This window comes from Panthera pardus, unplaced genomic scaffold, assembly GCF_024362965.1.
Source record: "Panthera pardus isolate Hobbes unplaced genomic scaffold, ASM2436296v1 HiC_scaffold_16, whole genome shotgun sequence".
Lineage (NCBI taxonomy): Eukaryota > Metazoa > Chordata > Mammalia > Carnivora > Felidae > Panthera > Panthera pardus.
This window is the reverse complement of record NW_026526721.1, coordinates 27,554,473-27,571,958: the sequence shown is the minus strand read 5'-3', so window position 1 is coordinate 27,571,958 and position 17,486 is coordinate 27,554,473. Positions and strand designations below refer to the sequence as shown.

At 38.6% G+C, this 17,486-nt stretch overlaps 1 protein-coding gene across 4 annotated transcripts in view; it reads left to right on the top strand.

Moving 5' to 3' along the window:
* The first annotated feature begins 6,122 nt into the window (after positions 1-6,122).
* USP25 (ubiquitin specific peptidase 25) overlaps positions 6,123-17,486 on the top strand; it is a 150,926-nt gene continuing 139,562 nt past the window's right edge. For 2 of the 4 annotated variants that reach the window (XM_019467760.2, XM_019467758.2), the window contains exon 1: positions 6,129-6,333. In XM_019467760.2, the coding sequence (XP_019323305.1) occupies positions 6,289-6,333 (45 nt within the window). In that variant the 5' untranslated portion in view covers positions 6,129-6,288. Of the gene's footprint in view, positions 6,334-17,486 lie in introns of all 4 variants that reach the window. The other 2 variants (XM_019467756.2, XM_019467757.2) reach the window with 2 other exon arrangements.

The following is a 17,486-nucleotide window of genomic DNA, read 5'->3' as shown; positions in this document are numbered from 1 at the left end:
ATTTACCTTCACATAAAAAAATTCCATATGTTGTTCTTGATGAAAAACAGACCAAATTAATATATTGAGATAAGAGATTATTGTTTATATATCTCATTTTATAAAATGATATCAGATAGACTAAATATACTAAAAGCATTTCCTGAAAGCCTGAAAGCATGAACGGAGATTTTAAAATTTTGTTTTCATTGTTGTTTATAAATTCATTTAAATTACACTTATTGAGCACTCATTCAGTATGAATGTCATTGTGCAGAATCCAAAAATGAGTAGCATTTTTGCCTAATATTTAAGTTTTTCATTTTGTTGTGTTTTTACTTGCTAATAGCTTTGTTCATCCAAAAATATATTTTTGATTTGCCATATCTTTAGTATGTATTTTTTAAAATTAAAGGTATTACACTTGAAATTTGTGTCTTTTCAACCATCCAAAAAAGAACACAAATACTCACCAAGGGTCTAAAATCAGTGGTAAAGTAGCTGCCTATGAATAACTAAACAAGTTCTTCTGTACATGATTTGATATGAAATCATTAGAGAAATGGCAATGGAACAGTCCCTTCTTAGACTGTAAGATTTGGTTAGCTGCCCTCTCTTAATTCTGCTTCATGTATCGTTTTTCTAGACTAAGAATATTCAACCCCAGCTGACTAATTCTTGGTGCTCACCTAATGGTTTTCACTTTTCAATTTATAGGTCACAAGGAAGGCCTAATAATAATAATAAAAGCAAAACTAATAATAATAATAATAATAATAATAATAATAAAAGCATGAACTTACATTTATTATTCACTCACTTTGTGCCTTACTCTGTTTTAAATACTTTATATGTACTTATGCATTTAATCATCAAAATAGCCCTAAATTATTATTCTCATTTTGTAGATGACAGAACTGACCCAGAGAACATATGTCAGTAAAATTCATGTCAGAAAAACGGAATACTCTTTAAATGTTTAAATCAAGGGATACTTAATCCAAAGAATTGGTTATATAGGTAATGAAAGAACTAAAAAGCCAAACAGGGACAGGGAGTTAAACCAGTTTGGCAACAGCAAGAAATCATTATGACTCTTAATTTGGAGGGGTGATGGAAGGAGACAAGATTTCCAGAGCTCAGGGACCTGCCTCACCAGGAGGACCTTGAGACAGGGTAGAACAGTTTGATGTGAGCTGGGTCCACCAAAGATCTACAGCCCAAGGAGAAGCAACCCAAGGGAAGAGGGAGAAGAAGAAAGAGAAATAGCCTGAGTTCTCTTATTCTCTCACCCTCCAATCCTCCAACTATGCTAAATCCATTCTGAAGCCAGCTGACCTCAGAGCATGGGACATTCAAGGATAGTCTTTTCTGTGATTCAGAGAAAAGCAATAGAAATGCAAGGAATGTGTACTGAAAGCAAATAGGCAAGGATTATGTTGAAGGTTTAAGCAATTTGCCCAAGATTACAGAACTATCTGTCACTGAGTTGTTCTTTGGGATTTGTATATATGTAGCAATCATGTGCTCTGAATACAGGGGATAGAGGTCTTAAGGAGTGACAGTAATCACTTTTGACTCCATACTTTTCTCTGTCCGCATACCTTATAGGGTAACTTCAGGAAAATGTGTGACTACCACCACAGAAGCAGAAGAAAGGCAAGAAATGAGGAAGGGTCTGGGAACTCTACGGCATTTGCAGTGTCAGAGTATGCTTTGGGACTTATTTAAAGTAAAGGGAGCAAGTGATTCATGCAAGAAATCTGTACTTTTGTGCTGTCTTTCAGTTGATAAAGAATAGCTTTTTCTCCATGTAGACCTTATTTTCAAAGTAGATCTTACAAAGAAACAGTTCACATTAGATTAGATTCCTTTTTCAATTCACAGAACTTTTCCCCCAAAACTATTCCAACTGGAAGTGTGAATATTGACAGAAAATGTGGAGTTACTATCCTTAAATGTTTTAACACATTTCTTACTGATCTAAGGGGTTATGGGATGGAGCAGGAAAAAGGATATTTGATAGTACATAGGTATGAAGTGTAGGATTAACTGAAATAGATTGAATATGACCGTTATGGGCTAAGTGTGTCCCCCCCCCCCAAATTCATATGTTGAAGTTCCAATCCCTAGTACCTTAGAATATAACTGTATTTGGGAGTAAATTCTTTAAAGAGGTGGTTGAGATAAGGCTATTAGACTGGGTCCTAATCCAATATGACTGTGTCTTTATAAAAAGAAGAACAGACACCAGAGGAGTGTGTACACAGTGGATCAACAATACATGAAGAGGCAGGAAGAGGGTGGCATCTACAAGCCCAGGAAAGAGGCTGCAGGAGAAACCAACCCTGCTGACATCTCAATCTTTGACTTCCAGCCTCTGTGAGAGAATAAATTTCTCTTGTTGAATCCACCTGGTGTATGGTATTTTGTTATATCTGCCCTAGAAAATGAGCATGCTGACCAAAGAAGCAACATCTGGAGACTCTCAGTGTGTGAGGCCCCACTACCAGCTGGAGATACCAATATTGATACACTTTGTCAAATAAAACAATATGGCTGCCAGGACACCAGAGCTGTCCAGTTGGAATGAGAAGTTAGAGTTAGCCATTCTCTGCAAAAGCATAGATAAACTTGCTTTCTTTCCTTCATGACTTCCCATTTAATTCAATAAGCATTTAATTGTGCATGTATTAGGCAGATAGTACTCTTACAGGTTCTAATGCATGAACACCTCATCAATGAATGGTACCATTGTGACATTATAGAAACCTCCTCTTTCAATGATTATATACGGTTCCCTAATTGGTGGAAATAAAATCATCCCAGAATGTAAATGTCAATGTCAATACACCTAAAGAAGGAAAATAATTCTGATTTTCCTCGAGGAGATTTACAAACCATTCTTTTGTCATGGAAATAGTTCAAGTCTATACTATGCATTGAATGTTTCTCTTACTCATGTCTTACAAATGTGCTTTGGCAAAGGTGCCTGGGTGGCTTAGTCTGTTAAGAGTCTGACTCTTGATTTTGGCTCAGGTCATGATCTCATGGTTTCGTGAGTCTGAGCCCCACATTTGGTCTCTCCACACTGGCCGCTGAGCCTGCTTGGGATTTTCTGCCCCTCCCCTGCTCACACTCTCTCAGTCTCTCTCTCTCTCTCTCCCTCTCCCTCTCTCTCAAAAAAAATAGACTTTTGGTGTTCAGAAATGGATTTTCAGGCTCCTTCTAAACAAAGAGAAATAGTCAAAATAGAATACCAGTTTCCCTGGTTCACACAAGGCACAATACTGAATATTGTTAGAAACATCATCTTGAAAGCACCTGAATGGCTCAGTTGGTTAAACCTCTGACTTCTGCTCAGGTCATGATCTCATAGTTCATGAGTCTGAGCCCCACATCAGGCTGTTAGTGCAGAGCCGGCTTTGGAACCTCTGTCCCCTTCTTTCTCTGCCCCTCCCCCATTCATTTTCTCTCTCTCTCTCTCTCTCTCTCTGTCTCTCTCTGTCTCTCTCTGTCTCTCTCTCTCTCTCAAAAATAAATAAACATTAAAAAAAATAATCTTGATCCCACATAGAAAAACAGAGTTGGTGTTAAAAACTAAATTTTTAATCTTAATGAAATCTGGCACTTTAAGTGTTTACCTGAGTGTCAACAATCCAGAGTAATACAACTTAGGAATTACTCAATAATATCCTGAGGTTATATAATTCCGACAACTATATATATTGAGGCTGACTCATGAACAGAAAAACTGACATTGGGACATATTGTTAAAATGAATTAGGATATCTGGCAATGGATCACATGTGCATATTTATCTCAAATTTTCAAATTTTCGTCCTCTATTCATTCCAATTATGTGCTTTCTAAAAAAGAATGTCTATAAGGAAACTTGAAATTTTCTTTTCATACAAAACAATTGAGATTTAAAAAATTTCAGTAGGAAACCATCAGAAGTAAGCTGGAAATAAATGATCAAAGTGGGCAAGTATGACTATAAAGATTTATTTAATGATTATCTAGTAACCACTGGTAATAATATTTTTGTGGAATTAAAAAAATTAACTCAGAGGAATATTTGTTTATTTGTTTATTTTATTTATTTTGAGAGAGAGAGAGAGAGAGAGTGCATGCATATGTGGGGCAGAAAGAGAGGAAGAGAGAGAATACCAAGCAGGCTCTGCATTGTCAGAGCAGAACCTGATGCCAGGCTGGATCTCTGGAAGTGCAAGATCATGACATGAGTAGAAGTCAAGAGTCCAGCACTTATCCAACCATGCAGGTGCCCCTCGGAGGAAATTTATTGTCAAATTCTTGAAACTAAACTTAGTATATGGCGATCTCTCTCTCTCTCTTTTTTAACTACAATACTAGATTTTTATGTTAAATTTTACTTTTTTATATTCAAATGTCATAAATCGTGAACCGAGTTATTTTTTTAAAAATCCATATTACAGAGAAACGTGAAGGTGACATGTTGGAAAGCACTTTGGGCTATAAATGAGGTAAAATGGGCTCTAGTATGTTTTCTCTGCCAAATAACCTTCTTTGGGTCTCAGTGTTCTCATAACAAAATAGTGCATTCTCTCAGAACTGTTGCATTATTCCTAACATTCTAGTTTTCGAACCATTTCACAACTTTTCAAATTCCTTTGGCAAAAAACATAGGATATAAACAAAATAAAACTTGTAATATGTCAAAATCAAATGCGCAAATAAATATGAAGACTCAAGGGAAAGATCTCAAAAGGTGGTTGAGTACATCCAAGGTGCAGAGTAAAGACGGTTGTAAACTGCACAGATTTGTTACAAAGACTACTATGATCCATGATTATTAAATAAAACCAGATAATATTTCAGTGATCATTTTCTACGCTTACTTTTCTTGCCATCAGATTAAAAATTATACCCGGATTTGCATATGAGTGTATTGCATTTGTGACAATATTCACTGATTATTATGCCCCTCTTATTGCTGCATCCTCACCTCCTATTTCCAGATTAGCTGGGGAAACTCAAGATGTTTTTGAGGATAGAGATAACTTATCTCGAGGCTAAGTTCTTCTTACAATTCCATATACAGTCAAGTATTCTATGCAGGAAGGTTAATTGCTAATTGTTTGGCAACCGGTATATTAGAATTATGTACCATCTGGGCAGTGATACTTTCGTTATGTTGTCTGTTGTATAGACCATATTTCATTTTTATCAAATCTTCGGGAAATAAACCTCATTTCTCCAGAGCCTCCCAGAGACTGGCACATGCTTTAATGAATGAAGTAGACAGAGAATGTCAATATTCATTTATGTAATGATTTGTTATGGAGAAAAGTACATTGCAGCAAAAGGACTTCTGACAGCCCTTTGCTTAAATCACACTTGCCTTTTCCCTTCGGGCAAGTTTATTGCTTGCGAAATTCCTAGAAAGGTTAGGGGAGAGGACCGGAGACATAGAAAGGAGCTGAGGTTCAGGGACTCAGCACGGTTTTGGGACGTTACCAGACCTAGAGGGAAAGGTTTTGTCTTGGAGGAGTTCGGAAAGCTGGCGATCCGACAAGTCCTGGGTACAGAGAGAACGCTGCCCTTCGCCTCGGCTTGGAACTTAGCAGAGCCAGGGGAAGGCTTCGCGCAACCTGCCGCAGGGGCGGCTCCGAGGCAAAGCCCGCGGGGCGCGCCCTCGCCCCACCCCGGGAGCGCCGGGGCCGCGCAAGGCGGGGCGGGGCCGGGCTGGGGGCGGGGCTTCGAGTCAGCCCCGCCCCGCCCCGCCACCCCGCGGGTCACAATATAGGGTTAGGGAGGCCGGCGGGCGGGGCTCGGCGGGGGAGGAGTCGCCGGGCGGGGGAGGTGACGGCGGTTGGGGGAGGGGAGGAGGAGTCGAGGAGGGAGGAGAACAGCGCCATTCCAGCCCGCGGCTCCCTCCGTCCCTTCTCCCTTCCCCGCAGTGGCCCGCGAGCCTCCAGCGAAGGAGCGCGCGCGCGTGACGCGGCCCGGCTTGCTCGCGCCCTCTCGCGCCCCAGCGTCCGCCGCCCGCTCATGGCCCGGGCCTCGGCGGACGAGCCGCGCTGAGGCGGGCCGCGCGAAGTCGTGGGGCCGCCGCCGTGGCCCTCGCTGTCCGCGCCTCGCCGCCAGCCCGCGGTGCCCGCGCACGCCGGCCGCCATCGCCTTCGCGCCTGGCTGGCGGGGGCGCTGTACTCCCCGGCGGTCCGCGCCGTTCCCTGGAGCTCGGCAGAGCGCGGCTGCCAGGGCCGGCGGAGGCGCGAGGAGCCGCACGCCGCCGCCCGTGTCGCCGCCGGCACCGCGGGGGCCATGACCGTGGAGCAGAATGTGCTGCAGCAGAGCGCGGCGCAGAAGGTGAGGCGAGCCCGGGAGCCGGCGCGGCCCGGTCCCGCTCCTCCTTCCGACGTGCCGTCCTCACCCGCTCCCGGCCTTCCCCCTCCGCCCCTCGGGCCTCCGCTGCCCCGCGCTTGCTCCCCCGCCGCCCACCGTCCCTGCCTGTCGCCTTTGGGGGCGTCGCGCCCTGTGCGAGGTTGCGTGTGGGAAGTGGGGTGTAGTTAGTGGGTTTCAAGCCACTTCCTTGTTTTCCCGTAGCAGACAGTGCTGGCTGTGTATTGAGAGCGACCCTCACATTCCTACACTCCTCTGTAGGGCTTCGGAATTAAACTTTATTCACCGCCTCCTTCCTTTAGAAAACGGAGTAGCCAGTTGTCATCCTTCCCGAACACAATTTGTATTTCGAAGGTGGGAGCATTCCAGGCCTGCTAGTTGGCAAAAGGGTCTCCTTTGACTTGAACTGCCTGCCTGGCGGGGCAGGTACATTTACCAGGTGGCCTCTGTGGAAGTAGAGGGTTTGGTTGGTTCCTTTTCCTTTCTGTGTTTCTTTTTCTTTCTTTCTGAATATAGAAACTGCCTCTAAGAAAGGAAGCCTTCCTGGCCATGTTTATTCCAGGAATCTTTTGTCCCCTCAGTTTGACCTTATTCCCTCCTTCACCCTTTACTCCTGACTCGGTCACACATTCAAGTGGTCACTCTCTTCAACAAAGTAAAATAAAATCTGCGTGAGGCTTCACATCCTTTATAGCGAGTGGTGAGAGAGGTTCCTTTTAGTCGAGATTTCCTTTCAGAATCTCAAGTGCACGATCATGGCTTGCACCATATCCTGAAGAGTTGTTGGCCATGACTTAATTGTATTTATTTATTTATTTATTTTTTGGCCTTGTCATTTTGTGAAAAGCATGTTGGGCAAAAAGAAAACATTGCTTTAGTCGTTTTGAAATTTGGGGGATAGCTAGGGTTTACCGCGAGCTGCTCCCAAAGCTGTGTTTGGTTTATCTGGGTGAGTAATGAATGCCCCACCCTATTGTAGTTTTGGCGTAGTTTGTATCCTACCTGGGCTTGATTTTAGAATAAGGCCTGCTGCTCTCAAAGGAACTGTGTGTATACTCACTGTCTGCTAAGTTTCTGCTTTGTCCGCTAGGTTTTTGCTTTGAGATTATTTTTAGAATTCTATGATAGTACTTGAGGTAATTGAAGATGCTCAAGAATTTTGGAAAGCAGGGATCGTGTGCATTGTTATTTTAGGCACTTTGGGAAAGTTGTTTCTGGAACTCCTGGTGTGTTAGTTAACTGTTACTGGTCAATTGGGAAGATTGTTGCAGACTGCAGTTCATTTACAGTGAAATGATTCTAGATTTAATAATGGGAGTTTAGAACAGTTTATCTCCTAATCCTTTCTATTCTACTTTGAATTCCTTAGACTTTACTTTTTGATGTTGAGTATGTGACAAAGTGTTAATACTTAGAGCAGGATCTTGTGTTCATATGTATGCTAAGCAGTATTTAATAGGTTTGGTATCATTTTTGTTTATAGTTCTCCTCAGTGTTGCATATTAAAGCCTATTTGTTTCAAAGTTGGACATTTCAAAGTGGCTCCTACTTTTCACATCTTTTAAGTTTGAACTGTGGCAAGAAGTTTGTCAGTTTTTTTTTTTTTAATTGATTTTGACTAAAGTACTTCTTTAGCATAGACTCAGGTAGTGCAGATCTTCCTGGTTCAGAGGTTTATGCATAAAATTGTGGAATCAAGAATCAAATTATTGCAAGTGATCTTGGCCATCAAATCCAATTTACTAGTTTAATGAACTCCCTCCTTACACAAAGGGAATAGTTGTTAATCCACAATATTACCATTATGATGCTATTTTTAGTGTGTGTGTTAGATCATTTTAGTGATATAGGGGAATTTTGGGGGGGGCAATATTATGCATTTATTTTTATACTTCTATAGTGGTATTTATGTGTGTGTGTGTGTTTTAAAGAAACAATGTGTTTGCTTTTCACGTTAATAAACTATTACTTTGTTATTCATGGTAGAACTATTTAAAAATATTTACTATTTAAAAATATTATAGTTATAAATACTTTAAACCATCCACTATAAACGAATAGATAGATTTAAATTCACCAAATTAGTAACTAGGAAGTGGACTTCAAGTTAGTAACTAGGAAGTGAACTTCATACTTTAGAAGAAACAAAAGTGAAACTCTTTGTTTTCACTTAGAAACTTTATGAATTATCAGGAAAGCAAGAAGTGTCTAGTTGCATAACCAAAATTTCAGCCTATTTTCTGCTTTCCTTAAAAAGTTATGTGATTGCACATGTATATTTGTTTTATGTATATAGTTCTATTCCAGTAGTTGGAACAGTTTGCTTTATTTTCAGGATTCTTTTTTTTTCTTTCAAAAGGATGATTAGTAATCTTTTTTTTCTTTTTAATAGCACAACACAGAGCTTTCATCTATCTGTTGTTCACCTGCAAAGTAGCTTATCACAGTATAGGACCAGGGGCTGTCTTTTCCTCTGATGTGTTCTTTGCTTGATTGCTGAAGTTTATGAAATGGTGTGGAGTGATGAGATGTAGTAAAAACTGCAGAAAGCTTTTTTGAGCTTTAGGTGATACAGGTGAGATGGTCAGTGATAGATTAGCTGTAGTTAGGGGCACCTGGATGGCTCAGTTGGTTGAGTGTTGGACTCTTGATTTTGGCTCAGGTCATGATCTCGTGGTTCATGAGATTAAGCCCTGTATGGGGCTCTGTGCTGGCAGTGCAGAACCTGTTTGGAATTCTGTCTCCCTCTCCCCCCTCTCCCCCCCTCTCCCCCCCTCTCCCCCCCTCTTCCCCCCTCTCCCCCCTCTTCCCCCTCTCTCCCCCCCCCTCCCCCCCTCCCCCCTCTCTCCTCCTCTCCCCCCCCTCTCCCCTCTCTCCCCCTGTCCCTCCCCCTCTCCCCCCCTCTCCCCCCTCTCCCCCCTCTCCCCCCTCTCCCCCCTCTCCCCCCCTCTCCTCTCCCTCCTCTCCCTCCTCTCCCTCCTCTCCCTCTTCTCCCTCTCTCCTCCTCTCTCCCCTCCCTCTCCCCTCCTCTCTCCCTCCCTCTCCCCTCCTCTCTCCCTCCCTCTCCCTCCCTCTCCCCCTCTGCCCCTCTCTCCCCTCTCTCCCCCTCTCCCCTCTCCCCTCTCTCCTCCTCTCCCTCCCTCTCTCCCCCTCTACCTCTCTCTCCCTCCCCCCCCTCGCACTCTCTTTGTCTCTGAAAAACAAATAAACATTTTTTAAAACAATTAGCTAGGGGCGCCTGGGTGGCTCAGTCAGTTAAGCCTCCCACTTCGGCTCAGGTCATGATCTCATGGTTTCTGAGTTCAAGCCCCGCATAGGGCTCTGTGCTGACAGCTCAGCCTGGAGCCTGCTTCAGACTCTGTGCCTCCCTCTCTCTCTGCCCCTCTCCTGCTCATGCTCTGTCACTTTGTCTCAAAAATAAATAAAAAAAACATTAAAAAAATTTTTTTTAAATATTTAAAAAATAAAATAAGATTAGAGATAGTTAAATCCTGTGCATAATTTTGGTTTTGAACATATACCTTCAGTATTTGTGCTTGATATTTACCTAAATGTAGGATCCTTAGATCTCAAAAATCTGATACATACATAGATTCAAGTCCTAAATGAGGGATCTTGAGGGCAGCGATAGAAAGCTTCCTCCTAGGGACCAAATTGATTTATAGAGTGAAGTGAGCTGGATGCTATTTACATTAAGTACATTCTTCTGAGTTGAATAAAATATAAGATTGATAGGGCAGGTATTTTGCCTATTTTGTTTTACCCTAGAACTTAGAATGTTTCTTGCACACAGTAGGTTTCAGTAAATATTTGATGAGTGAAGTAATGAGTGAATGTTTTCTAAAAGAAATGCAAATGCAGTAGTTATTTTAGTTTCTTAATGGAATCTCGAGATTTAATTATTGAGAAACCGTGGACAACTGTGGAATATAGGCTGTGTAGTGAAAAGACCATAGAGTGTGGGTTAGGTCTAAATCACCTTTCTGTGACCTTGGGCAAGTCATTAAGTGACTCTGAATCTTCCATTAAAGACTTAAAGTTAGTATGATTAGATGTGAGCAACTCTTTTAGATCCTGAGTGTTTGGTGGAGGTAAGCATGCATTTATTTCTGGACAGGGAGGACAAAAACGAAATGTTAGAGGATGGAGGCAGAAGGAATTTAATGGGTCAGCAGTCAACTTTCACTTAATTACAGAGGGGTGTTAGGTGGGAAAGATGTCATAGATCAACCAAATTAAGAGTTAAAGCAAAACTTGGAAAAATAATACAAACTGAATGCAGGGTAAATATTTTAGTTAAATTAGTATTTTCTAATTTAGCTATCATTTAAAGTCATGAAAATATAGTACAGCATTTCAAGGGACAGTTAACATTATGTAAATCACTGTAAACATTACATAAAAGGGATATTCTTTAGTACTAAATAATTGGTTATGTTGTTATTAGCACAAGACTTGGTTTGGGCAAAGAAACAGGATCCAGGTACTTACTCCCTTCTTATTCTTTCTCTTTCTCACCTAATTTTGATTTGTATCCAGCATTGGATAACATTGTATCCAGCTGCCTTAATGAATTTCATCAGTTTCAATAAATATTCTGTTGATTTTCTTTAATATTCTATGTTTATAGTTATATCATTTGCAAGTAATTATCATTCTGACCTATTCCTTGTTAATACTCATACTTTTATTTTCATTGTTATTGCTTTAGCTAATATTACAGAATACTGTTAGGATTAATGTTAGTTTCTGTTATGTATTGTTTCATTATGATGTGGAGATTTCCTTATAGCCCTCTAAGTTTTTTAAATGTTTTGAAAACAGATTTTGATTTTTTTATCAAATGCCTTTTCCTTTTTCCTTTTGCAATTACCTATGTGATAATTTGTGTGTCAGTAGTAAAAACGACTGTAATAGATAACATATGTGAAATATGATATATATTTCTATGTTAAGGAATTGTGCTTGGAGTTTTAAAAACTTTTTATTCATTAATTTTTTTCCAAACACATTATTAGGTGAGCACAATTGTTTTTTTTTCCCCCTGAATGTTGTGGTTGAGGAAAGAGTATTAGGAAAGAACTAAAACAACATTTCATTGCTAGTATGTGTTGGGGTGGAATTTAAATTCATGGTCATTGCAGGCAGGTTATGAGCCTGCATTCGTAACCATTATGCTATATTGCTTTCTGGTAAAATTTAATTTAGTCATGATGCCTCCAAATTCGATATACTAAATTTTAATCTGGAATTTAGTATCGATATTCTTAGATGAGATTGGTTACACAGTTTGCTTTTCTGCATATGGGCTATCGGGGTAAGGTTAGCTTATAAAATCATTAGAAAGTTTGTTGAGTTTTCCTATGCTTTTGGAATTGTTTAGTGTAGGGTTAGGTTAAATCATTCAAAATTGTTGGGTTTTAGCCATTTTTTATTGTTAAATCTAAGTACTTGTTACTTTGAAGGTTTGATGAATATGACTATAGCAGGCAGACCATTTTATTTAGAACAAGTTTTAGATAAGCCTTCCAAATTTTGACTATTACCTTTTAGGTTTCTACCTCTTCCAGCATCAATTCCAGCATCAATTTTAAAAATGTTTATTGATTTAGGTTTGATTTCATTTAGATGTATATGTGTACGTATGTACAGGTCTGATTTTTTTCTTAAATCTGGCTGTGTAGACAGATCCTTTTCTCACTCCTGTTTGTTTTGTTTTAGTCTCAGTTTTGCCAGATGTTGATCTATTTCACTGCTCTTTCAAAATCCACTTCTTTGTTTCCTTTATAAGCTCTGTTTTATCTTCTAATTCATTAATTTTTGCTTTTGTCTTAAGTATTTTCCACCTTTCTCCTTTTTTTTTTTTGGAGGTTATTATTGCTCTTTTTATACTTGGTGAGTTTCTAATAGAGTAATAATGACAGGTATTTTGGACTGTTGGTTTTCTTTGCTTGAGATTTGACTTCATTTTCTTTAAAAGTTTTTGTTTTTTGTTTTTTTGTTGTATGTCTCAAGATGTTGCATTTTTTTTAAGTTTATTTATTTATTTTGAGAGAGAGAGCATGAGTAGGGGAGAGGCAGAGAGGGAGAAAGAGAGGATCCCAAGCAGGCTCCACATTGTCAGCACAGAGCCTGATGCGGGGCTTGATCCCACGAACTAGAGATTATGACCTGAGCTGAAACCAAGAGTTGGGTCCTTAAGGGACTAGACCACCCAGGTGTCTCAATGTTGCATTTTTTAAGTTGTTGATTTTTAGTTTGAATATGCTGTTTAAACAAGATGATTTGTAATAGTTTTAGAAATTAAGATTTTTGTATGACTAAGTACATGAGGTATTAATGAGCATATGAAAAGGATGTGTATTTGAAAGTTACAGAGTTCTATGTTGATATATTCGATGTACACATAGTGTGGTTTGAGTATTTCGTGTTTTTTCCTTGTGTCTTAATTCTGAGAGATGTTGAGGTACTTTTAATATAATTTCATCAGATTTTTTTTATTTCTAATATATCTGAATCCAAACTTGTGTGCTTTTGCTAGTCTTTTAATACAATTTCATATGATAACTCATGAATTTTTTGTCCTCTGAGTTTCTATTGTTTTCCCCACCCAGCTTTGATGGCTTGATAAGTTTTCATTCTATCACCCTCCCTCTCCCCCTTGCCTCTTATATCCTCTATGATTGGGAAATCTTTCTCATTTCTGCCCTTTGTTTATTTTAGAAAGTAGGAACATGAGCAGGGGAGAGACAGAGGGAGAGAGAGAGCCCCATGTGCCCTACCTAGCGAGGAGCCCCAAGTGGGGCATGATCTTTTGACCATGAGATAATGACCTGAACTGAAATCAAGAATTGGATGCTCAACTGACTAAGCCACCCAGGTGCCCCTCATTTCTGCTCTTTTAATTTTAAATATATATTTAAACATAGTTTTCTGATGGTGCCAAAATGAATAGTTTTCTCTGTTTTCCTCTGTCCTCAATAAAATAGGCTTTTTCACATATTTTTATGTATAGTATTCCTGATTTTGTTGGGATAATATGGAATTGTAATTCTAAATAATGGCATCTTAAATTTCTTAAGATATACCTTACATCAAAAGTATTACTTGCGTTATAGACACATTAGTAGCCAATTAGTTTTTAAAAATTAGTTATTTATATCCTTTGGTGTTATATGCAAGTGGTGAATCTTTGGGTTCTACTTCTGAAACCAGTACTACACTGTATATTAACTAACTTGAACTTAAATACATTAAAAAAAACAATGAAGAATTTTTAAAAAATTCGGTATTTAATATTAACTAGGTTTTTCTGTAAAATATAATACCGTTTGGTGTTACTCTACCAAAGTAGATAAGTTGTAGATAAGTTGTTAGTTAACTTTTTTTTTTTAATTTTATTTCAATTCAAGTTAGTTAACATACAGTGGACACAATGGTTTCAGGAGTAGAATTTAGCACCTGATATATGGGATATAGCATTCGTATCCAAAATCTACAAAGAATGTATCAAACTCAACACCCAGAAAATAAATAATTCAATTAAGAAATCACTTACATATCACTTACATATAACACCCAGTGCTCATGTCAACAAATGCCCTCCTTAATGCCCATCACCCATTTAGCTCGTCCTCTCACCCACCTCCTCTCCAGCAACCCTGTGTGTTCTCTGTATTTAAGAGTCTTTTATGGTTTGCCTCCCTCTCTGTATCTTATTTTTGCTTCCCTTCCACCCGTTCATCTGTTTAGTTTCTTAAGTTCCACATATGAGTGAAATAATGTGATATTTATCTTTCTCTGATTTATTTAGCTTGGCATAATTCATTCTAGTTCCATTCATGTTGTTACACATGGCAAGATTTCATTCTTTTTCGTCACCAAGTAATATTCCATTGTATATACGTACCATATCTTCTTTATCCATTTGTCAGTTGATGGACATTTGGGCTCTTTCCATAGTTTGGCTATTGTTGATAGTGCTGCTGTAAACACTGGGGTGCATGTACTTCTTCAAATCAGCATTTTTGTATCCTTTGGATAAATACCTAGTAGTGCAATTGCTGGGTCATAGGGTAAGTTCTATTTCTAATTTTTTGAGGAACCTCCACATTAGTTTCCAGAGTGGCTGCACCAGTTTGCATTCCCAGTTTGCACTAGGGTTCCCCTTTCTCTGCATCCTTGCCAACACCTGTTGTTTCTTGTGTTGTTGATTTTAGCCTTTCTGACAGGTGTGAGAGGGTGTATCATTGTGGTTTTGACACGTATTTCCCTGATGATGAGTGATGTTGAACATTTTTTTATGTGTCTGTTATCCGTCTGGATGCCTTCTTTGGAAAAGTGTTCTTTTGCTCATTTCTTAACTGAATTATTTGTTTTTTGGGTGTTGAGTTTGATACGTTCTTTGTAGATTTTGGATACTAACGCTATATCCCATATATCAGGTGCAAATAACTTCTGTTGGTTGTCTTGTAGTTCTGTTGATTGTTTCCTTCACTGTGCAGAAGTTTTTTATCTTGATGAGGTCCCAATAGTTCATTTTTGAAGTTATTAGTTAACTATCTGTAAGCTTGTAAGATTTCCCCTTTGGTTTTAGAAACCAGAAATTTTACAGGTGTGTGTTCCTTCTTAACAGTCCTGCCTAGGAATTTTGATCTGAAAAGCTTCATGTTCTTAGGGAAAAGATATACATTCTAAAATTATCAATTCTACTCAATTCCTTCCCCCCCCCCCCCGCCCTCCTTCCATAACTGAATTGTTTGAATATTCGATACCATTCATCTCTCTTATTTGCTATAAATTTCATTTTATAATTTCTTTCACTCCTTTTTGTTCTATATGCTGAGATAAATTTTTAGTTAGATTGTACAAATTATTATTTTTGTAGTACCAGTTCTAGATGCACTACCTCCACAGGTGGTCATATAATATTTTGAGGACTTTTAATAATCTACAATACCAATTGTGAGGTAAACAGAATTGAATTAATAAATATTGGTTTATGATCAGCTGTCCATGCAAATATGTTTTCATTTATTCATAAAATTGCTTATTAATATTAATACTTACAAATTTTTACTTTTTAATAATAAATACATATGAACTCTACTTAAAACAAAAGCTATACCTTTGGAAGTAACCTATATCTAACTAGTCTCATTTTCATTTCTGTCCCTGTATTTGCATTTGAAATTATAATTATCTTGAATCCTATGTTTATCTTCCCTTTGATTTCCTTTTTAAAAATTTTTTAAAAATGTATATTTATTTTGAGAGAGAGACAGAGAGAGAGAGAGAGAGAGAGAGAGAATCCCAAGGATTCTCCACCCTGTCAGCCCTGAGCCCTGTGGGAACCCAGGGACCGTGAGATCATGATCTGAGCCCAAATCAAGAGTCAGATGCTTAACTTAACTCAGCCACCCTGGTGCCCCTCCCTACCTTTGATTTCCTTTTTATTGTACCTTTATGAATTGTCGAAGGTACATATTTTTAATTTTCATTGTTTTAAATTCAGGAACTTTTTTCTACTTGATAGCTAAAAGATATTCATCTGTGTTTTCCACTGAGAGTTTTAAATGTTGTTTGCAGCATTTAGACCTTATTCTATCTCAGTTGCTTTTTGTAACTTGTGTGAGGTGGGGATCCAATTTAATTTTTATCATATATTTTTGTTTTGTTTTGTTTTTGTTAATTTTACCTTATTGAATAGGTAGGGCTCTATCTCACTGAACTGACATGCCATTTGTCATATACAAAAGCTTTATTTAATGCTCTTTTTTTCTTGTGCTGTCTTTTGTTTCATCATTCATTTTGTGAATACCATCCTGTCTTCATTGTTGTAGCTTCATAATAGTCTCTAGTACTGGAAAAGTAAGTTTGCTTCTCTTCCAAAATATCATGACACTCTTCTTCCTTAGAAATTTTAGAATAATCTTTAGAATAATCTTGCCTGAAAAACTCTTGTTTGAGTTTTTTATTAATTCGATTGATCATATAGACTATTTTGGGATAATTAACATATTTATGATATTGAGTCTATCCATGAATAGAGTATACTTCTTTTCTTTAGGTCTTCTCTAAGATCTCTTATTCGGTTTTTAATTATAACTGTAGAATTTCTGTACATTATTCGTTTTAGATAGTTGATCATTTCTGATAATTATATGTGGTACTTCCAAAGATTTGCTGTTGTTACTTGTTACTATGTTCACTTGCAAATGGCTTTTGTATATTGATCTTCTATCCATAGAAAATAAACTTTTTTATTGCAATACTTTTCCAGAGATGATTTTGGATTTTCTATGTAAAATTATATCATGAATAAATTTTGACAATTTATTTCTAATTTTTATGCCTGTAATATCATTTTTTTATTATTGTACTAGGTTAGACCTTTAATAAATGTTGCTTAGAAGTGATAATAATGGATATTGGTTTTTTTTTTTTTTATTTGTTTTAATGTTTATTTATTTTTGAGAGAGAGAAAGAGAGAGACAGAGTGCAGGCAGGGGAGGGGCAGAGAGAGGGAGACAGAATCTGAAGCAGGCTCCAGGCTCTGAACTCTAAGCTGTCGGCACAGATTCAAATGTGGGGCTCGAACCCACTAGCTGTGAGATCATGACCTGAGCTGAAGTCAGATGCTCAACCGACTGAGCCACCCAGGCACCCCTGGATATTGTCTTATTGCTGACTTTAAAGGACAGTTCCCTACTTCGGTACCTGATGAGTTTCTAAAGTATTTACATGTTGTTAGTTGTATGAACTTATATGTCATAAAAAGGGTTCTGTTTCTGAAGAACTAAAGAATATTGTTGTATTTTAAATTTTGATGCTTGCATGTACTTTTTCTTTTGAGTCCTGGTGACTTGTGAAAGTTTCGGTCCAGACCTCCTGGGTGGTGTGTGGGGAGGTAGTTGGTTTGTCAGAAGATAGTTTGTCAGTTACTTCTCTCATCCTACCTCTTGTAAGATCAGGCAGTGCACTTAATTTTTATCATGGGCCCTCCCTTTTCTTTTCCCCCAGGGAGCATTCCATAATTATTCATTCCTGCCCTGATGTGTTTAGAGTAGGGGTAGTTACTGTAATCTTTCCTTCCCTGACTCTGCAACACGTTAATACTC